The following is a 19,785-nucleotide window of genomic DNA, read 5'->3' on the forward strand; positions in this document are numbered from 1 at the left end:
TTGGATTTAACTGGGTAACAATAGTCACCTTGTTGATGCTGTACTGAATAGTTGTGAAAAGGAGGTCACATGACAATAGAGCAGCCATGTTGCTACTCCACTTAAAGCCAAGTTTGACAAACAATCTGTAGCTCTTCCTAATGGAGGCTCCTGCAGCCCCTTTCACCAGCAGGGGGCATGAGAGAGCATGAGTGTCAGCAAGGTTGCCAGTTACAGTGAGTGGCAGTGAAGACAGGTAGACTGGACTTTGGCTTTTAGAACATCATGCATGAACCTTTCAAGAAATATAATTAACTCAATATTCCAAAACTTAAGGATTTGAAATGTTCAACTTACAAGAAGGCTTTCAAAGCCAACATCTGACCCAAACATGTAAACCTGCTGAAGAGTTCTCCTTCTAGACCTTAGTGTATCCTGTATGTGTGAAATTCCATTTTTCCAGTGAAAGGCAAAGACAGAAACACATGTACCCTGTTGTTGCCTGATCATGATTGGCTACAATATGCTTACATCACAACTTGACAGACATGCTGCTGCCTCAGCTTTTCCATGTGTTTCTATACAAAACTTCCAAGGCATAACAGTCACAACATCCCATCAAAGTTATAAGGGTGCTATGTGTTGGCCAGGTCTTTGCTGTCACTAGAGCAGGTGTGTGGGGTGCAGAGAGAGAGAGACTGGGCCCTCAGGGGTGTCCCTCTTCTCTGACCAGCAGAGGACTGGACACACAACCATGAACCAAACACCTGCTCAGCCAGAGGTATGTGTGTCTAACCAAGAAAGAGACAGACATGATCTTGCAAGGGTTGGAAAGACACACACACACACACACACACACACACAACACAATCAATCCATATCCAAGACGCGCAAAAACTCATGGCATGTCTTTGGGGGCTGTCAATTGCACGCACACACACAGACATACACACACACAAAGTCCTTTTCCAACCCTTAGTAAGATTCAAGATATGAAGAGCAGAGGCCGTCTGGTTTCACAGACTTTTTCTCATTTCAGTAATGCTGAGATCAGAGTCGGTATTTGCACTTTACAGAATCACAACCAAATTACATTCACTTTCTGTTGTCATTAATGGCATTTGCATTGTTCATTTTTTGACTGTTGTGCACTTCTGGGTAAGGAGTACTCGGTGTGCGATTAAGTACAGATATAATGTCACTGGTGAAACCAAAACCGCTCCCCTGCTGTACTGAAAGGCAGCTTAACAGTGGCCAAGGTCCATGAACTGAAGAGGATGGCAGGAATCACAGACACACAGAGACAGAGAGGCAGAAATAAAGAGAGAGAGAAGGGGGCACAATAATTCTACTGCACTCTACACCACAACACAATCACGGTACCACAATGAGACAGACGGCACACAGCGGCACTTAAGCACAGCACAGAGGGGGACACAGACTGAGAGAGAGAAAGAGAGAGGGAAGAGGACACAGACATGCTGGTGAGAGCCTGTATTGATTGTATTTGTGTTCTTCTCCCACTTCTTCTTTGGTGTGTTGATGGGCTTGAAGTGAATGTAAACGTGCGTTTGTGTGTGTGTGTGTGTGTGTGTGTGTGTGTGTGTGTGTGTGTGTGTGTGTGAGAGAGAGAGTGAATGTGTGTCTGCTGCTGTAAATGTTCTTCTCGGTCTTTAAACGGAAACTGGAGATAAATAGAGCAGGGAGTGGATGGAGGGAGAGATTGACATGCAGAAAGAGGCAGGGAGGTCAGATGACACTCTCAAAAAGCAGGGTGGTTTTGCCTGGTTCAGATGGGGGTAGAAGCTTGGTCTCAGACTCGGGGGCCAGGTACTCCAGGTGATGCCTTCCCCACACTGGGGCAGTGAGGTGCTGCCAGCGCTGTGTGGAGACAACCACTGCGGTCAGCAGCAAACAGGCACGGTCTCTCATTCGCGCCCTGTCACACACACATACACTCACCCCTCCCCTCATCCTCCCTTACAGACACACACACACATCTCCTGGTCCTAACAACCACAGTTTCTGTTTCTCTCTCTCTCTCTCACACACACACACACACAGACACACAGTCTCTCATTCTCACCCTGTCACATACATACACCTCCTTCTCCTCTCACTAACTCCCACTGTTTCTTTTCCTCGCCCTCTTTCACACACACAAACACACACACACACACACACACTACGACGCACCTCTCTGAAGGAGCCCTTGCAGCGCAGCAGTTTGTAGACGACAGTGATGGGAATACACAGCATTGAAGAGAGGGCAAGCCCCCACCCCAAAGCCTCTCCCCACCATGGGTACACGTAGGTGGAGTTGTATGTCAACGGCTTGTAGTTCACCACGTGAAAAAGGAAGACGCTCTGCCAACACATATATGATCAGTCAAACAAATAGATGCAAACACATACATACAATGAAGTCCAAGGAGTAGAGACGTTAAATGAAATGCTGCTAAAAGGAATATGTTCAGAGACCATAACTTCGTTTAATGTCTGTTTAATATCATGCAAGTCACAAACCTCTCTTGTTTTTGGGTCTTGTCAGCGGTATATGTTTTTATAAAGGCACAGCAACAGAGTAAGACCAAATATGCTGCTTAAGACTGTATTGTTTCTTGAAGTAAAAACACTGAGAAAGAGAAGCACTCTGTCTACAGTGTCACTGTAATGTCCACCAGGGGGCACAATTGCCCCTAAGTGTAAAGTCAGAGGCCAGTGAGCTGTTCAGCAAGTAAGCTGTGGTGCTTTGGTTGTGTTATTGCACCTGTGCGCTGTGTCTGATTACTGTGCCTTGTCTGGATTTCTGAGCTCTGCTGCTCTGGCCTGTGATGTCATGTAGTGCTCTGTTTATGTTCCGGATATTTTCAGCCCCTCAGCACTGACACAGGATCAGTTTATCCACTCTTCATCCTAACACAAACCCGTGACTTGTAACAAGCTGAAATTGATTTAGGGTTTATACCCAGGGACAGAATCTCTCTCTGCCTCTGGCTCTGTTCTGCTGTTATGGTCTGAGCTGTACTATGATCTGTATTCTGCAGTGTTGACTCACTCCTGAAAGAAAGTGCCCTCTGGTACTCATTCAGGGTCACCTCACCCAATCCTAAAAACAATTATTTAATGCAAAAAAGGAGCGCAGAGTCTGTGCTCTGAGGGGAAGCCCTGCTTACTCACCACACACACTAAGGGCGTGATGTAGGACCAGCACCACTTCATGTAGGGGAGTGGGCGGTACCCTATCATCCGGGCCACGTCATCCATGAAGCGGTCCGCTCCTGGAGGAAGACCCCGGGCAGAGAGAGATCGAGAAGAAAGAGGAATCAAGAGAGAGAGTGGGACGAACAAACAGAAGAGGAGGTGAGATGATCAATTTCCATGAACAGATACTCATAACCTCCCACACTGATGACTGACTGACTGACAGTGGTTTGTTTCAGTCAGTTTCAGCAACTTCATGCTGTGAGTTAGTGTGATGGGAAGTGATACTTCTACGAAAACTAAAACTCACACAAACATACAAATTAACGTGCATGCATGCGCATACACACACACACACACACACACACACACACACACACACAGACCAGCACTAGGTCAACAACATTAGGTCTTTCTGTCTCCCTGTAGCAAAGAAACTGTTTCTCCTTATGAACCCGAGATGAACACAAGAGTCTCTGCCCTGGCAGGTGAGAGTGATCTTACCATAGACCCAAGCCACCACCACACACTCCCAGAAGGCCTGCCACAGCAGAGTCATCCCACTGGCAGAGTAGTAGTCAAACAGCTGGAACACGTACATGCCCCCCTGCCAACATGAACAAGGTGTGTAACAGCTTAGAAGCGAGGAGGGCCAGGAGAGTATGGGTGGCGAAAGGACAAATTCAAAATAGTTCCTGGCTTTTTTATCATTTCATTCAAATTCAAACCTTACCTCTGTTACCATGGAGAGGTCGATAAAGAAGCAGGTAATGCAGCAGATCGCCACAACAACCTCACGACGAAGAGAGCATTTAAGCGTATTAGGGGAGAGCATGTCCATAATTCCAGTGATGAATCCCTCAACGCCAACAAACTGACAGAGAGAGAGACAGACAGACAGTGAGAAAAATATGAGGTTGTGGGCGGAGGGATGTCCTCTACAACCGTCTGACACAACAGTGATACAACAGAAGCTCAAAAGAAGTTTGGTGGAGCAGTGATTGTGACAGAACTGAATCAGATTTAAGCAGGGTGCTGTGAGACCGCAGCTTTTAGAATTACTGAACAGCTCCAACTTCCAGTTTGATATATGTAACATGAGGCTGCACATGGCATTGCTGTATACTGCTGGCACCAATACAAAAAAAAAAGGATCAACTGGACCCATCCATGGTTGCCCCAAAGAACATGTAAGTGATGTACACGTGGAGAGATGGAGTCTAATAATTCTATGAATGCGAACTGACTCATTACAGTGAGAAACGTGGTACCAGCTGTGACATTATCGAGGTGGGCACACACCTGGCTGTCCAGTCCCAGTACCAGCAGCATAAAGAAGAAGAGGGCCGCCCACAGCGGCGCCAGCGGCATCAGGGTCACTGCTTTAGGGTAGGCGATGAAAGCCAAGCCAGGACCTGAGGGAGGAACAAACAGATTTGTTTCACAGCGTTACACTTATCGATGATTTATTTAGAGGCATTACTGGACTGCCTAGGCTTTGGCAGCAGCGCAAGCGGTAAAGGCGCAGCATTGAGCGGGACTGAATCTGAGTGGGGAGTGGCGTAACGGCGCTTTCAGAGCATGCAGCGCCAGTAAATTAAATCTAACTGAGGCCTGGGCAGACAGAGCGATCGTAAAACATAACAAATGCACCGCTTCCTCAGGCAGCAAAGGGAGGAGAGGACAGAGAACTGAGGGGGAACAAAGAGGGAGAGAGGTATGACTACCTTGTAATTGCAGTTATTTTTGTTTGCGTGTTTGAAATATGCGTGGGAGGTGTCTATATATGAAAGCAATAGGTTTTCTTGGACATTCAGGTAGGTGAGACAAGACGACCAAAGTAGCAAGGGAATAAATAAAATCAAGGAAGAGGAGGAGAGAGAGAGACAGAGAAAGGAAAAGTAAAAGGAGATATGGAGAGGAGGGAGGAAGAGCCGGCCAGACTTGGCTCTGAGCCTTACCACTCTCTGCAACCCTGCTGATGTCCACTCCCTGTTCAGCTGCCATGAAGCCCAGCACAGAGAACACCACAAAGCCAGCGAAGAAACTGGTCCCGCTGTTTATGAGGGCCAGGATGAAGGCATCTCTGCAAAAAGAGAGACAGAGGGAGGCACAGGGGTCAGGGGTCAGGGAGGGAGAGAGAAAAGGCAGGAGTAAAGCGAGAGGAGGAGTAGAGAGGCATGAGGGAGAGAGAGAGAGAGAAAGGAAAACAAAGAGGAAATGAGGGAAAGAAGAGAGGATGCAATGGGAAAGAAGGACAAATGTTGTCACAATTGTTCACAAACAGTTATGTTCCTACTCACAACTGATTGGATAATCTGCCTGTTTTCAATAAACTAACAAACTAATATGGGTGACGGGCAACAGAAATTAAACACTTATTACCATTTTACTGCCTTACACCATGAATAGGTCCCTTTTATTTTTTTATTTTATATTTGTCTCATTACTTTCCCCAAGGTTGCTGCGAGCCACACGACAGGGGGTCGGGAGTCACATGTCTCACAAGCCACTGGTTGGGGACCCCTGCAATAGACGCACACACAGGTAACAGATACCTGACGTTCTGGAAGAGAAGCAGCCTCCATCACAGATTTACGGAAATACATTTGCATCCATCTGCATGGAAACATATTCCTGCCTCATACATCCAGCCAGCATGACATCCATTCAAATCCACTCCGTTTGAGTGATCTCGTACTCCTGTATCTATGGTATAAGCACAGGGAGGGAAGGCTGTGGCACAGAGGCCTGAGACAGAACGCTGTGAGCAGATGCACGGAACACTGGCATCAGTGTAATTCTCCACTTATCTGACTACTCGGTAGCATGTGGCCTCTGTGTCATACCACTGAATCGGCTGTGGCCAACCTCCACTCTGTGTGGTGCCACACGGTCAACAATCCATACTGTGTCCACACACAAGTCTGCTTGTGTCCTGAACTAAAGCTGCATTTTTTCAGACTCTAAACACCACTTATTTCGTTAAAGTCTTAACTGGATGTCACTGTGGCACAAATTGCGCTTCAGTTTTGAAAACGGTGCTGGGTCGCTCACGGGAGGGACAGCAACGTAAACTTTCCTTGTGAAGGGGGAGGCTTCCCCCATCACAAATTCTGACTGACTCAAAATATAGCCAGGAATACATTGTATACTGAGTGTATATACTGTGGTGAATGTGTCTGTGTGAATGAGTATTTACGGGATCCTCTGTGTCAATTTTCAAACTGACAAATACGAGATCCATTCAAATGACTTCTAACTATAACTGTTGTCCGTGTGAGGAATACTTGCCTGAAAGTGAGGCCTGGCACTGGCTAACAAGCCACACCTGACTAATTAGAAAGTGATTAAAATACAGAGCAGGTGAACAGAGCAAGTTACAGAGTAAGTAAGCAGTTAGTTAATTGTCTGCTGTGTCAGGGCTGGTCCCCAATTTTGTGCTTGTGTTAAAAGATTTGTGTTTTTGTAGATATTCTCCTTTTCTGTTTACCTGTACTGGCCAACAGTGTCACACGCCTGAATCTCCAGATAAAAAAAAGAGGGAAAACGGCACTGAAGTGCTCAGAGATCAATTCCAGCGGCTCCCTGGACACCACCACAAAGGAGATGAATTGAATCAATTATATGAAAGAACGAAGATATACTTCCAAAGTAATAAATTATTCAGTTGAAAAAGCAGACAACAGTATGAGACAGAAATAAACGCTGAACAAGGTGAGAAATGTATCACCCTGCCTCACCAGACCAAAAATATTTCATGAGGCAGTGCTTTGTGGGTAGGCAGATAGCCAGCTGTTTGAAAAGCACAGAATATGAAGTAGAACTGTGAAATTTAACAAAAATACATATATTGCAATCCAATCAAATGAGGAGAATATAGACAATGGGGCTGGTCATGGTCATTTGTTAAAGGATAATTGCACGAGTATAACAAACATGAAATTGAAAAATTAATCAAAAAGTCACTGTGACATTTCTGTTTAACCTTTTAACTTGAGTATCTGGGGAACAGTGAGGAGCACATTAATGTTTCATTTATACCTGCATAAATGATGAAGTTAGAGGGTGGAAATTAAAATGCCCATCAAAAGCACATTTGTATCAGGTTTAATCAAACTCCATGCATAATTGACCAGAAAACCAAAAGTGTGTCTGGGTCCAATATGACCGTCACTTTTTTACTTTTATCCTGACAATCAATACGGTTCAAACAGGAATGATCTTTTTCGGGTTTTGTCAAAATGCAAATGCAAATTTGAAGGTTAGACTGTAAAAAGAAAAACCTCTCGGATGTATTTGTGACTTTAACCTTGAAACCTGAAAATAGCTAGGGTTTTGGGGACAAAGTATACAGCCAATGTGCTAAACTCAATCAACTGCATACCTAATTCTTCAGGCGACCAGTGTTAACATATGTACAAACCTTAATCAAAATCCATCCAGCATTCACAGAAAATACCACTTTTGTGACAAACCCATTATACCCAGATTATACACCTTCAACTAGATAACTACCTGTGAGCAAAGGTAACAGCCTTTGAGTAATACTGAGTCCAGCAATGTTGTGCAGTGTACTGAAGTGCTCAACTAGGCGAACATCTGTCAAGTCCCTAACCTTTTTTCCACTTTATCAGCCCCTCATGAAGCAGAGACAGGACAACACATCTCATTACATGCTTTTCATGGAATTTTAAATGAATGCTTCATTTAATAGCAACACAGCTTGTCTTTGACCATTCACCTGGTTGAACACATCTCTGGTTGTGGCTTTTTGTGTGTGTGTGTTTGTGACTCACTGGTAGCAGTTGTTGTGGAAGCGGTTGTAGCTTCCTAGCGCGGTCAATGCACCAAGGCCAATGGCGTAAGAGAAGAAGATCTGAGTTCCTGCGTCGATCCACACCTGAAAGATGGTGATTCACAGAGCGACAAGGCAATCAAACAGTCATATGGCTCACAACTTCTTCATTACACAGAACAGTACACACAAGCATCCATGTATGCACTGAACTGCCCTTAAAAGGCTGCCTGCAGGAATCCTATAATTATATGTTGTAGTCACAAATGTACAGATTAAACTGGGGTAGTGTGGAGCCATGTAGCCTATCCTATATGACTGACAATACACAAATATCACTGGCTAAACTCCAGGGAGCAGAGGTGAAGCAATGTATTCTGTCCTTGTATGAAGCCATTACCATACATTACAATTACATTACCGTCATTTAGCAGATGCTCTTATCCAGAGCGACTTACATAGTTTACAGTTTTATCCATATATACAGCTGGATATTTACTGAGGCAATTCTGGATTAAGTAACTTGCCCTAGGGTCCAGCATCAGTGCTCCAGCAGGGAATCGAACCAGCAAACTTACAGTTACGAGTCCTGCTCTTAACTATAGTGGCGTTACTCTACCACTGGAACATAACATGAAATTTTTTATGAAACCAGGAGATAATGTAAAATTATTTTAAGTTTTTTTTCTTAGCTATTCAAATAAATGAAGATCCTTTCAATATGGATAAATTACTTCTGTAAACATAAGGAATCAGACATTACAAGTAATATCCAGTATCTAACAAACAATGAAAGTTTCTTTTAAATTCTGAATATGTATCCCTTTAAAATGCCTTCAAAATCTTTGTTGTGATGAGCACTACTGGACTGTCTTTGATATTAAACATTCTGAAATTCTGCTCTGTGGTCAACAGGTACTGCGTGTTCCTGTGGGATTGCGAGGATGAGCACAGGCCGGAACAGTTAAGTTTCAACTTTCAGTAATCAGTACAAGCAAGAACACACACACACACACACACACACACACACACACTCACACACACACACACACACACACACACACACACACACACACACACACACACACACACACACACACACACACACACATACATACATATACACACAAACACACTCTGACCTGGGCCTCTCCCAGCTTTGACCAATCAGGCTTCAGGTAGTATATGATCCCATCCAATGCACCAGGCAGGGTGACTCCATGGGCCAGCAGCACCACCAGAACCACATAGGGGAACAATGCTGTGAAATATACTACCTACAGGGTGGATGAAGACACAGCAAACACACACAGCCAATTTAATGCACAGAGGCTAAATGTACTCAATACAGTGAATACGCAAGACATGTGTCCAAAATACTGAATGCTTTGGCTGCAATAATTGTTTAACTACAATCTCACAAACTGACACATTGATATTATCAGGAAAAGAAGCAAACATATAAATAGATTTTAATTAGGTTAAACTGTAGCAAAGTCTATGAAATACTGACAGAACTGTATAGGTTACACATCTGCAAGGTATATGGGACGCTAAAATGAACCCCCAAGAATCTCCTTGAGCTAGCAGTTTAACAAGGCAATTAAAGCTCTTTCTGAGAAGGACTGTGTACAGTGAATTTGCTGATTATTGTGACTACATGTGTCTATATTACTCAGCAACAAAGCTTTCAGGTTCCCACTGAAAACAGTGCTAGTGGAAAGAGAATTTAGTGAGAATATGGATACTGAATATAGTGTTCATGTACTAAATAGTCAATACCCTTTTTGCTCAAAATTACTGATGAAGTGTTTAAAATTGTATTGACAGCCTTTCCAGCCACACAGAGAATAACACACTGCATTACATCATTGTTTTAACCACAGTACACTTAATATTTCAGCCTATAATAACCTCCCATGAACCAACACAGCAAGGGGGTGGAATGAGAATATTTTCCTGCTATTGAAAGTTTTAAACCTTTAAACCCTACCCCTTGATCTCAAAGACGTACAAGAAAAAAGTTCAGTTCTCCAAGGGGAAAAATTGTTAATCGGCTTATGGGTGAAAAGCTGAATCGAGTGCCTTGTTTTCACTGGCATTCTGGTCCTTGGGTCTTGCTGTGAGGTACAGAGGCAAAGAAACAAAGCCGGTCTGAGCTGGGTTACTCAGGTTGTGTGGGTGGACAGGGGTGTCAAACTGGGGTAAGAGATTCAAAAAATTTCATTACCCAGCCAAATGTAAGATACTATACTCCCCTGACCCCAAACAATAGAACACCTGCTTCTAGCCACCTACAGGGTACAGCAGCTTTATCACACTAATGTAGCATTCAGGTCTCTGAACTCAATAAAAGATGTGTGCCCAGATGGGGCACTCCTTAGGCATTACAGTGTCTCCTAGTGAGTACATAAATGACTCTAAATCACAGCTTTCATTTGTTTATTTTACTGATCAATGAAACATATGTTGTTCCAGGTGTCAGTCAGGTGTCACAGCAGCTGGTTGACATCTGGAACAACAAGTTATTCAAGCTTTCACACTATCAATGGTGTCAGTTAGGTCATTAAGATCTGAGTTGGAAAAAAGATGAGGAACTCGTAAATCTCCAGAGGCTGTTGCTGCTACATGAATGTCATATGGAAATGGTTTTGAGTGTGATTTAAGTGAGTATCATTCATGAGTGTCAAAGTCAAGACAATATGAGCCTGTCTCTGTTTTAAAGCTGCTTTAAGTTCAGAGGTTAAAGGGCAGGGACTGGGCAAGCAGCTTATGCCCCAGACAGAGAGAAATGTACAGCACTATATTGCATAAAAAGCTCTACTCAAAAAAGCAAATGGAGTGGTATTTGTTTCTGCTGCATCACCCATACATGACTCCTATATACAACCCTATACGCACATACACACACACATACACACACACAAGCATCTTATGTTCACCTTGCCAGTGGACTTGACCCCCTTCCAGATGCAGAAGTAGACGATGACCCAAGTGGCCACCAGACACAGTACCATGTGACCGCTGATCTCCCCTGCCTCATCCAATCCCCCCGACAGCCGCAGCACCTTCCGTCTGAGAGAGGCAGATGGTGTAAGGACACACAAATGGACAGACAGTCACAGACAGACTGTCCAGACAGACTGACACTGGACAATGGAGATACGGATAAACATACAGCTTTCAGGACACATGTGCCTTGCACTGACAGCCTGTCTCAGGGGAAGTTAGGAATCCCAGCTGGTATACAGTCAGTATCTTGCAGTTTAAATACAAATGTGAATACAAATGTAAAATTTGTCTCAGACACGGATATCTGAAAAGCAACCGAAAACTGAAACAGAAATATAGCAAGCAGACATAAACACAGTGTACAGGGGAAGAGCCAAGTGTTTGTGGAGACAAGACATATTCTAACACTGGAAAAGAGAGCTAAAACTCACTCCCAGAACTCGATGACAGGGGACCGCAGGCCCTCCGCATCCGCGCAGCTGGTGTTGAGAGGGAGGAGGGAGGAGAAGTTGAGGGAGGAGAGGTTGCGCTGTGGGGAGAAGGAGGAGGGGAGGTCCAGGGGAAGTGTGAGGAGGGAGCTGCGATTGGGACAGGCCCTGCGGAAGTCCTGTGTGCAGTTGGGGGTGTTCCAGGGATGCCCGCAGGTGGCCCAGGGCAGGGGCACAGAGAATGAGTGCAGAAGGAAGTACAGCCCCCACACCAGGATCATGATGTAGTAGGTGTTGCAGAAGAACACAATCACCATGGACGCCAACCCCAAACCTGAGATGGAGAGAGAGGACATGAAATTACTCGAAAAGGAAAATCCATAATAATTTTTAACAATCTACCACAATCCACAATTGTGACGTGATCCATTCCCAACGCAGGGAGCCTTACCTTTAAAAAGGGGGGCGATGTTCCAGGCGGAGATGCCACCCTGCTTCATGAACTGTCCCAGCGCTATCTCCAGGAAGAACACTGGAATCCCCCCAATGAATACAATCAGCATGTAGGGGATCAGAAACACACCTGCAACATGCAACATACAACACACACTATTTCAGCCTATCATCTCCAGACACTCAGCTATTTATGTGAATAAGTGTACGACATTAAAATGGACACAGAGGAGGTCTGCTCAGGGAAAAGATGGACAAGGTCAAAGATGAAAGAGGAAGAGAAGATAGAGAAGTGGGACAAAGGAGAAAAATATATTGTTTCACTACTCTTGTGTTCGTGTATGTAAAACAAGACAATGGCCTTGAAGGAGATAGGGTGCTGTGCTCACAGTGATCAGGACAGTTACCCTTTATCCTCAAATGTAACAAAGAACAGTGAAAACCTCCATGGAATATTTGCCCACAATTTTTTTGTCTTTCTTGACAAGGACAAACTGCTAATCAAGCTGAAAAAGAAACAGAGCTGTGGAGTCCTGCTTGTCCAGGACACGTGTGCCAGACTTCCCCCCTTATGTAAATTGTGCTGTGGGAATGCAAATGCTCTCTGGTTCCTGACACTCAGAAACTGAGGAAATGCTGTATTCTGAGTGAAAGATAGTTAGAGACGGCAACGTTTTGGTTGCTGACCTTACTGTACACAATTCGATCGCTGCTTTTGCTGTGAAGTAATTGTTTGTTACTGGATTCCCAACTGCTTGGGAAATGTTGATTCATATCGTGATAAGAGCAGACCTTTGAACTTGAAAAATGAGAGGAGAGAGGCAAACTGTGGACTTCCATCCACCCCCACCTCATTCAGCAGTGTAGGTGTGTCCAATGTAAAAGCACAGGGGAGAAAACAACAATGATCACGAGCAGAGCGGGAGGCAAAGAGATGAGTCAATTCACATGGGTGACAGAGCACTGCAGAGAGGGATGGAAAAGGGGAGACTCACAGACTGGACACTCAGACTCAAAAAAGGAGGGATCTGAAGAATTCTAAAAAGGAGAAAATGAAACCGGAATGAAAAGCAGGGAGGCTGGGAAGGAGTAGGAGGGACAAATCTGTTACACACATCTATCAAGCGATCGAATGCACTCATTCGCTCACTTTTTCACTCATTCACTGTCTATGCAAGCTAGGCAAGGCGCCGTCTCATTGCGGCCTTATAAGGAAGAATGTTAGACTGGGGAGAGTGACACAGAGAAACAGAGGGAGAGAAACAGGGAGAAAGGGAGGGTGGGACAAACATATATAAAAGGAAGAAGCAACAGAGGAAGAGATTAAATAAAAGATTTATTCATACTCAGGAGCCAATTCAGACAAAGCACAGATACACTATGACCTTAATTCTGATGAAATATTTTGATTTTCAAAAAAAAAAACAGTACCTGACATTTTTTCAGTTTATTTCAATTCAATTAAGATATTGTGGAAGCTATGAAAAAATAATGCTATCTTTAGCAACAAATTAAACCCAAGGCCTGAAAAGCTTTGTGTTTTGACTAAATCCTCCTGCCGCCACACAAACATACCACAACTTACAAAAAAAGAAGGAGCATAAAACCTTGGAGCTCAGAGTTCAGTCTGATCAGAATGTGTTTATATTCGAAGTAAGTTTTTGTGATGAGGACGGTCAAGGACACAGCAAAGAAACACAAAGAGGACAAACAGGCACAGACTGCTCATTGTACTACAGTACGTGGCCATATTTCATCTCGCCAAGCGCCTACGGTTGGGAGAATGCACCTTTGTGTACCGGTTGGTGGAGCGCTGGAGGCGGAGACTCGCAGACTCATTGAACAAAAAGAAAATCTAAAGCGCGTCATTGTTCCGATGAGGATATGATACGCACAGTAGCAGCCGGTGGGTATCAGTGGCTCAGTTCACAAGATAAAGGGACAGACGCGGCGAGGGACGAGGCACAAACGCACTTTTACAAACGGAACAAACATCACGAGAGCGAGGGGGAGGAGGGGAGGAGGGGAGGAGGGAGAGCGATAAGAAATGAAGGTGACAGGCAAAGAGGACAGGAGTGTCCTTTACAGGGAAGTGAAGCCGGAGCGGGAGAAGGGGCGTGAGCATTCCACAGAGACAGAGTGACTGTGTTTATGACTGGGTTTATCTGGGGGAAGGACTGCAGACGTAAACCGTGCTCTCTGCTGACACCGTGTAACAAGGGCTTGGCTACGTGCACGGAGTCATGCACCGCTCCTTTGTTACTCTCTCTCTCCTTCCCTCCCTCTCCCTCTCTCTCTCTCTCTCTCATACACTCTTTCACCCTTTGTTTCCCTTTATCTCCCATTACTCCTTCCCTTTCTACTGCTCATGCTTTACATATTTTATAGTGGTAATGTAGTGCCTTATTCATGCAATAGTGCTAGACTGTAATCCCTTGGTTGTTTCTGCATATGCATGTATGCTGTACTATCCTCCTTGCCCGGGATATTATTAGCCCTCACCTCCACCGTTCTTGTAGCAGAGATATGGGAACCTCCACACATTGCCCAGACCCACAGCAAAGCCCACGCAGGACATAATGAAGTCCATTTGTCTGGTCCAAGTCTCCCTCTCCACCACTGGGCCACCCCCTCCCGCGGCGCTGACACCAGGTACTGCCACAAGGGGGCGTACTACTCCCCCTTCTTCTTCCGCTGGGACCCCAGGCTCGCCCTGAGATAACCCCCGGCTCCCTGCAGTAATAAAAATGAGGGAAAGAAAATTTAGCCACCATTAGAATCATTCCAGTTCAGATTTTTACACAATCCACAGAATCAAATCCCTGTTCACTCACACCCCCCCCCTTTCCAAACCTCTCATCGGTTTGTAAAATCTGTGGCCAACCTGTGGCTAACAGACACATCCTGCCGGGCCATGTGAGGTGAAGGGGAATAATCCTGGCCTGCTCTGAGAACCACATACAAACCACCACTTAATAGAGGAGCTGGAGATCTGCAGTGGAGGGTAATGCAGGAGGTAAATGCTATCCACACCTGTAATTCTGATTCTGTATTTAACCCAACCGCTAGGGATAATGGACCCCCTGAGAATACATGGGAACTCTTGTTTCAGTGCTTTTATAAATGCATCCCTTTCTTCTATGTTTGACTATGGCTGGTCTGGTGACACGCAGTAAGGACAGACAAACAACTATGGTATTCAACTTCCCTGTAAACATTTTTTCCACCTTTAAACTGCTTTGACAGCACTTTTAAACTCTGTCAATGGTGCACCTTGAGACTGAATTTGAAGTCACGGTGAAGCACACTGTGGTGTTGAGCTCATGACCCAGAGCACTCTCTGTCAGATGAGCCATAAAAATCACATGAATATGACTTCTGAACACTGTCTACTTAGCCAACACCTTTTCTGTGACCAATTATAATGCTTAAACTTCACTGCACTGGCATATTTGCTGTATTGTATTACCTATTGGAGATCTTTAAGTATCTTGCTCAAGCAAGGCTTTTATAGCAATATGGCTCCCCGGCTCCAAACTCATGGTCTCCTGGCTTAGAGCACAGAGCACTAACCTCTTCTCTGTACAACTGCCAACATGCTTCCTGGAAAACCTCAGTACTCATAAAATGCCTTTCAAGCCAGTCCCAGGACTTTTAGTTTTGCCCCTGGATGGGACTCCAATCCTAGTTCTGCGGGGCTACAGTCCAGCGGGTTTACTGACTCTCCTTAAATAACTCTCACAGATAGAAAGTGTGTTTAAATTTGTTCAGTTAAGCCACTGGCGGGTTGGATGGAGCAGTGAGGAAGCCGCAGGACTCGGGTCCTCTCGAACTAGAACTGGGCACCCCTGCTCTAGCAGCAGCTACTGCTTTAACTTTGTCCCGAGTCCTCCCTGCGTGTGTACCAGTTCTTGTTCCAACCAAATTGGTGCTTCTCCAACTGGACTGACTCATTAAAAGGAATGTTGAATTAACCATTTATAATTACCTACCCGCAGAGCTCATATCATAGGAACAATGTGTGTGTGTGTGCCCATGTGCACTATGAAAAATTAAGATCACTTCTTAGATAAGAAAGCATTTGTCTTCTGCAACAAGTAGTCTTTCATATGGAAAGAGATGCTTCATTGAACTCAGTAAACTAAATGATGGATTAACTGACAATCTAATGGGTGACACTGAAGTCCTTAATACTGCACCATTTGTGAACATCCATTTAGCTATCTGCCTGTGGAAACTGACGAGTCCCAAAACAAACCAAATCGTAACAAGCCAAATGACTATTTACAAATCAGCAGCAACCATGGAAACACATGGGCCTAAATGATATGTAACAAGAACCATTATGCACAGGGGGGCTCCAGACCAAGTTAGAGATGCCAGTGCAACAGCCTAATGCTCTTGCTCTGCATGATTGACATCAACAGTCAGCCACAATCAAACACCCGAGCAAAAATAAATAAATAATCACATAAATATATAAATTAGACGGGCACTTCTGAGTGACACATGCCGAGGGGTCACAACTCAAGCCCCCCCCCCGGCGCGGTGTTGGATTAAATGCTTTCCGAGTGATTCTTCTAACATGCAATTTAAAGATCATTTCCTTATGTGCCTTTCCCTTGAAGTGTGAGGAAGTGGGGAAGAGGTTCCGTCTATTTCTTCCTCTGCATTCCTTCCCCTCCCCTTGCAAATGTGCAGTCATTTGTGTACTGCGGTTGTATGTCTGCTTTTGGGTGTCTGGTCATTCCTCACACTCCTCACACTCACCCCTTCCTTATGAAAAAAAAAAAAAAAAAAACACACACACAGACACATACACTTTGACAATTTATAACAGCACTACTGTAAAATCAATGCCAGGCACCTCAACCCGGATTCATGCCAGAAAAGCAGTTCTTTCCAGATCAGAGCAGTCAGAGAGCGGGAGCGAGCAAGCAAGTGGGAGAGAGAAAAAGAGAGAGAGAGAGAGAGAGAGAGAGGAGAGAGAGAGAGCAGTCAGCAACGTATAAGCTCTCTAGCTACCCTATTAAACCATGACGCCAATAAGGAATATGCATGCCATTTGCCCCGCGCGGAGCGCAGCCGCGCATACAAAAATATAATGGCGGTCCTTTTCGCTCATTATAGTCTCATAAGTAATCATTACGCTATTTATGAACTGCATTTCCATGTGAACTGGAATCATAAACTGCATTTCTGTCTTATAGGTTTATTTTACTGGATGCCACGTCCCTGTAGTAGAAAATGATGTACCGCTGGTCTTTTTGCAATGTAATACCCTCGAGACGCTGGTGAATTTACGCTCTTGCTAATTAGATAGTTAATTATGGTTGGGTTGCCGGTTCAAAGAAATTCCTCATATTGGCCAAAACCAAACTAACAGGCTATTGATAATTCAGTGGTTTAGGGCATTCGTACATATAGGTTTTGGTCAAATATCTAACGTTGAATAACACTTTTCTGTAAACTTGAGTGAATCTGTCATTAGTTATCATCAATTTTACAGACTTTAAGAGTGGAATTTATGGTTTTATAAGACATTACATACTAGTATGCTGAGCTGCAACAACTGATCAGCGTTGCATGAATGATGCAGACAGGCAGGCTCATGGTGTGTGCCTAAGGTTGCCGCCCGTCTAATATCAGGATGTAGCCGGCGACTCCTCCAAATTGCATGAATACTGACAAACAAGCTGGCAACCTTTACCTAGCTTGTTATAACAGTGCTTCAGTTGGCTCGCCAGCTTTATATCTAACATTACGACTTAGCTAGTGCATAGGTCCCCAAAATAAACCATGGTTATGTATAAATATCAATGGTGCGTTAAACAACGGCCGGGAATAAGTTATCTGTGTATTTACCACTGTGACTGCATTTAGCTATAGCTACAACGATAGCTATGCTAAGTGCACTAATTAAACGGCATCGTTTGAGGAGCTGACGCCTGATCGGCGGCTGGCTAATCTTGGCATGTTCAATCTTTGACTGAGCTACAAGCTACCAAGCTACCGAACAAACCCGACGCAATTATTTGACGAAGTGGCGCCAGTTTTCACACATAATTCGGTCATATTTTAAAAGTCTCTGTCTAAGGATAGTTAGATACCTAATTACTGGCCGAACATCCATTCAGTACTATCAAGCTGTACCTACGTAGTTACTAGGGCAGAAATCATCATGACATCCTCTCAGCTCCATTGACTTAAGCCTTCAGTTCTGCGCACACCTAACGTTACCAGCTTGGTACCACGCACCCAATCTAACTGGCTAGCAGCCTAACGTTCACACAGCGTTGGCTGCTGTCAGTTAAGCGTATCCACGACTTTATATTTCGTATATACTGTATGTTTAGCTACCTTAGCCAACTAGCATGCTAAGACAGTTAGTTAGTTAACAAATTCCCAGACAGATAACCAGCTAACGAATTATATCTTGGGTACAATTAGTCTGCCAATAGTGATGATTACAGTGGCAACAGAACCTAACAGTGATAATTACAACTAGCAATTTTTCCTCAATCTTATTCATCTAGCTAGTTATAACAATAAAACTCACCTGGAATGTGTTCTTCCACCTCTGGCGACATGCTAGCTGAATAGCTAGCTAGCTAGCCCAAATTGTAAAATGCAACTTAGAAAATGGTAACGTTGTGGAATTAGCTAACGTTAGTTCAAAAGTGTAACTAGCTAATTAACGTTAGCGATATATGCAGTTCTTCAGTTCCTTTTTTCTTTTTATGTTTTTTTCCTCTTTGTTATTAAAAAAATTCTTTAGCTATATTTAGCTTGTTGGCTAGCTAGCTATAGCTAGAGATATAATATTTACAATGCGTCGCAGACAGACGATGGGGATGAAGGGGATCAAAAGCAGTCGACGAAGCACTTGAAGGTAAGCCTGAAGAATCTCATGGATGAAAGCTAAAGTAGAATATTTGTAAGTCAAGAAGAATAGACGGGTTTGTCGTTTATTCCAAGGTCCAAGAGGTTGTTTGGTGCTGTTCGCTAGACAGGTCTGTTACTGTGCCCAGAAGAAGCAGGGAATGTGAGCTCTTGGCTTCGCGGATCAGTCATCAGCACCCCCCTCCTCCTCTCCCTCCGCTCCCCCACGCGCGTGCAGTCCCCTTCGCTGCAATTGGCTAATCACTGCGCGTTCCGCTGCACTGACTGCAGCATCACTTTTCCCGTTCGCTCGCTCTTTCTCATTAACGTACACCGGGCATCATGTGCGCAGATCCGTCTGCCACTGCATTCATCCACAAAAGACGCTGAAATATTAATAGTGAAACACACACCCTTCTGCATTCAGAAAAAAAGGTGTACACATTGCTGCATATGAACAAATACATTGTCTCAGCCGCGACGGCATTTGAGGACCAACAGACGTAGGAAGACAAGGAACGCTTTCATAGATTGCTTTATCTGACGAAATCATATGTGTACTGTTGGCACTGTTGCTAATATAGTTCATGCAACAATTACCAAAGCAGGAAATGATGAATGGCGCTGATTGCTACCAAAAGAAGACATTTTCATAACGCTAGGTGAATTTATGTCAAGTGGCAGCTTATCAATTGTCTGGTTGCTTGTATATCAGTTTAAGTCACTCATTATTATTTACAGTGAGTAGATAAATTATTTATTCGGGTTCTGCCGTATGATATCGTTTTGACGGTTCGTCAAACCATATACAATTCAAAGCCATATTAACTGGTAAGGTAAGCAAGATTTCTATTCATTGTTGTATAACAATTAAAATGGTTTGTATGAAACTGGTAGCCTATATGTTGTGTCTCCATAAGACCACCGCATGGTGTCTGAAATCGTATGATGGTCACATACTAAATCGCAAAGCTAGCTGGTCGGTTTACAAGAGCTGCCACACAGAAAACGGTCTGGAACAAAATCTGT

The 19,785-nt window shown here is 44.2% G+C and overlaps 1 protein-coding gene across 2 annotated transcripts; it reads right to left on the reverse strand.

The window, feature by feature from the left end:
* Positions 1 to 1,574: 1,574 nt before the first annotated feature.
* si:ch211-117c9.5 (sodium- and chloride-dependent creatine transporter 1) lies at positions 1,575 to 18,940 on the reverse strand. Of its 2 annotated transcripts, none has more exons than XM_036533647.1 (14): positions 18,434 to 18,940; positions 14,377 to 14,607; positions 11,873 to 11,953; positions 11,425 to 11,755; positions 10,924 to 11,056; positions 9,124 to 9,258; positions 7,983 to 8,086; positions 5,145 to 5,269; positions 4,486 to 4,598; positions 3,917 to 4,057; positions 3,688 to 3,790; positions 3,160 to 3,260; positions 2,176 to 2,346; positions 1,575 to 1,860 (listed from the first exon to the last, which is right to left on the reverse strand). In XM_036533647.1, exons 1-14 carry the CDS (start codon positions 18,462 to 18,464, stop codon positions 1,729 to 1,731), a joined length of 1,932 nt encoding a protein of 643 aa, XP_036389540.1. In that variant the 5' UTR covers positions 18,465 to 18,940; the 3' UTR covers positions 1,575 to 1,728. The 2 variants fall into 2 exon arrangements, with proteins under 2 accessions (XP_036389540.1, XP_036389539.1); XM_036533646.1 differs by having other exon boundaries at positions 11,873 to 12,004.
* Between the last annotated feature and the right edge of the window lie 845 nt (positions 18,941 to 19,785).

The sequence above is a fragment of the Megalops cyprinoides genome, chromosome 7, assembly GCF_013368585.1.
Source record: "Megalops cyprinoides isolate fMegCyp1 chromosome 7, fMegCyp1.pri, whole genome shotgun sequence".
Taxonomy (NCBI): Eukaryota; Metazoa; Chordata; class Actinopteri; order Elopiformes; family Megalopidae; genus Megalops; species Megalops cyprinoides.

Excerpts from the sequence above, each read along its gene's own strand:
- si:ch211-117c9.5 (XM_036533646.1), bottom strand. The coding sequence starts at position 18,464 with ATGTCGCCAGAGGTGGAAGAACACATTCCAG. Across the intron at positions 4,058-4,485 it reads TACTGGGACTGGACAGCCAG|TTTGTTGGCGTTGAGGGATT; the intron begins GTGTGTGCCCAC and ends TCTCTCTGTCAG. Across the intron at positions 3,261-3,687 it reads GGTGGTGGCTTGGGTCTATG|GAGCGGACCGCTTCATGGAT; the intron begins GTAAGATCACTC and ends GTCTTCCTCCAG.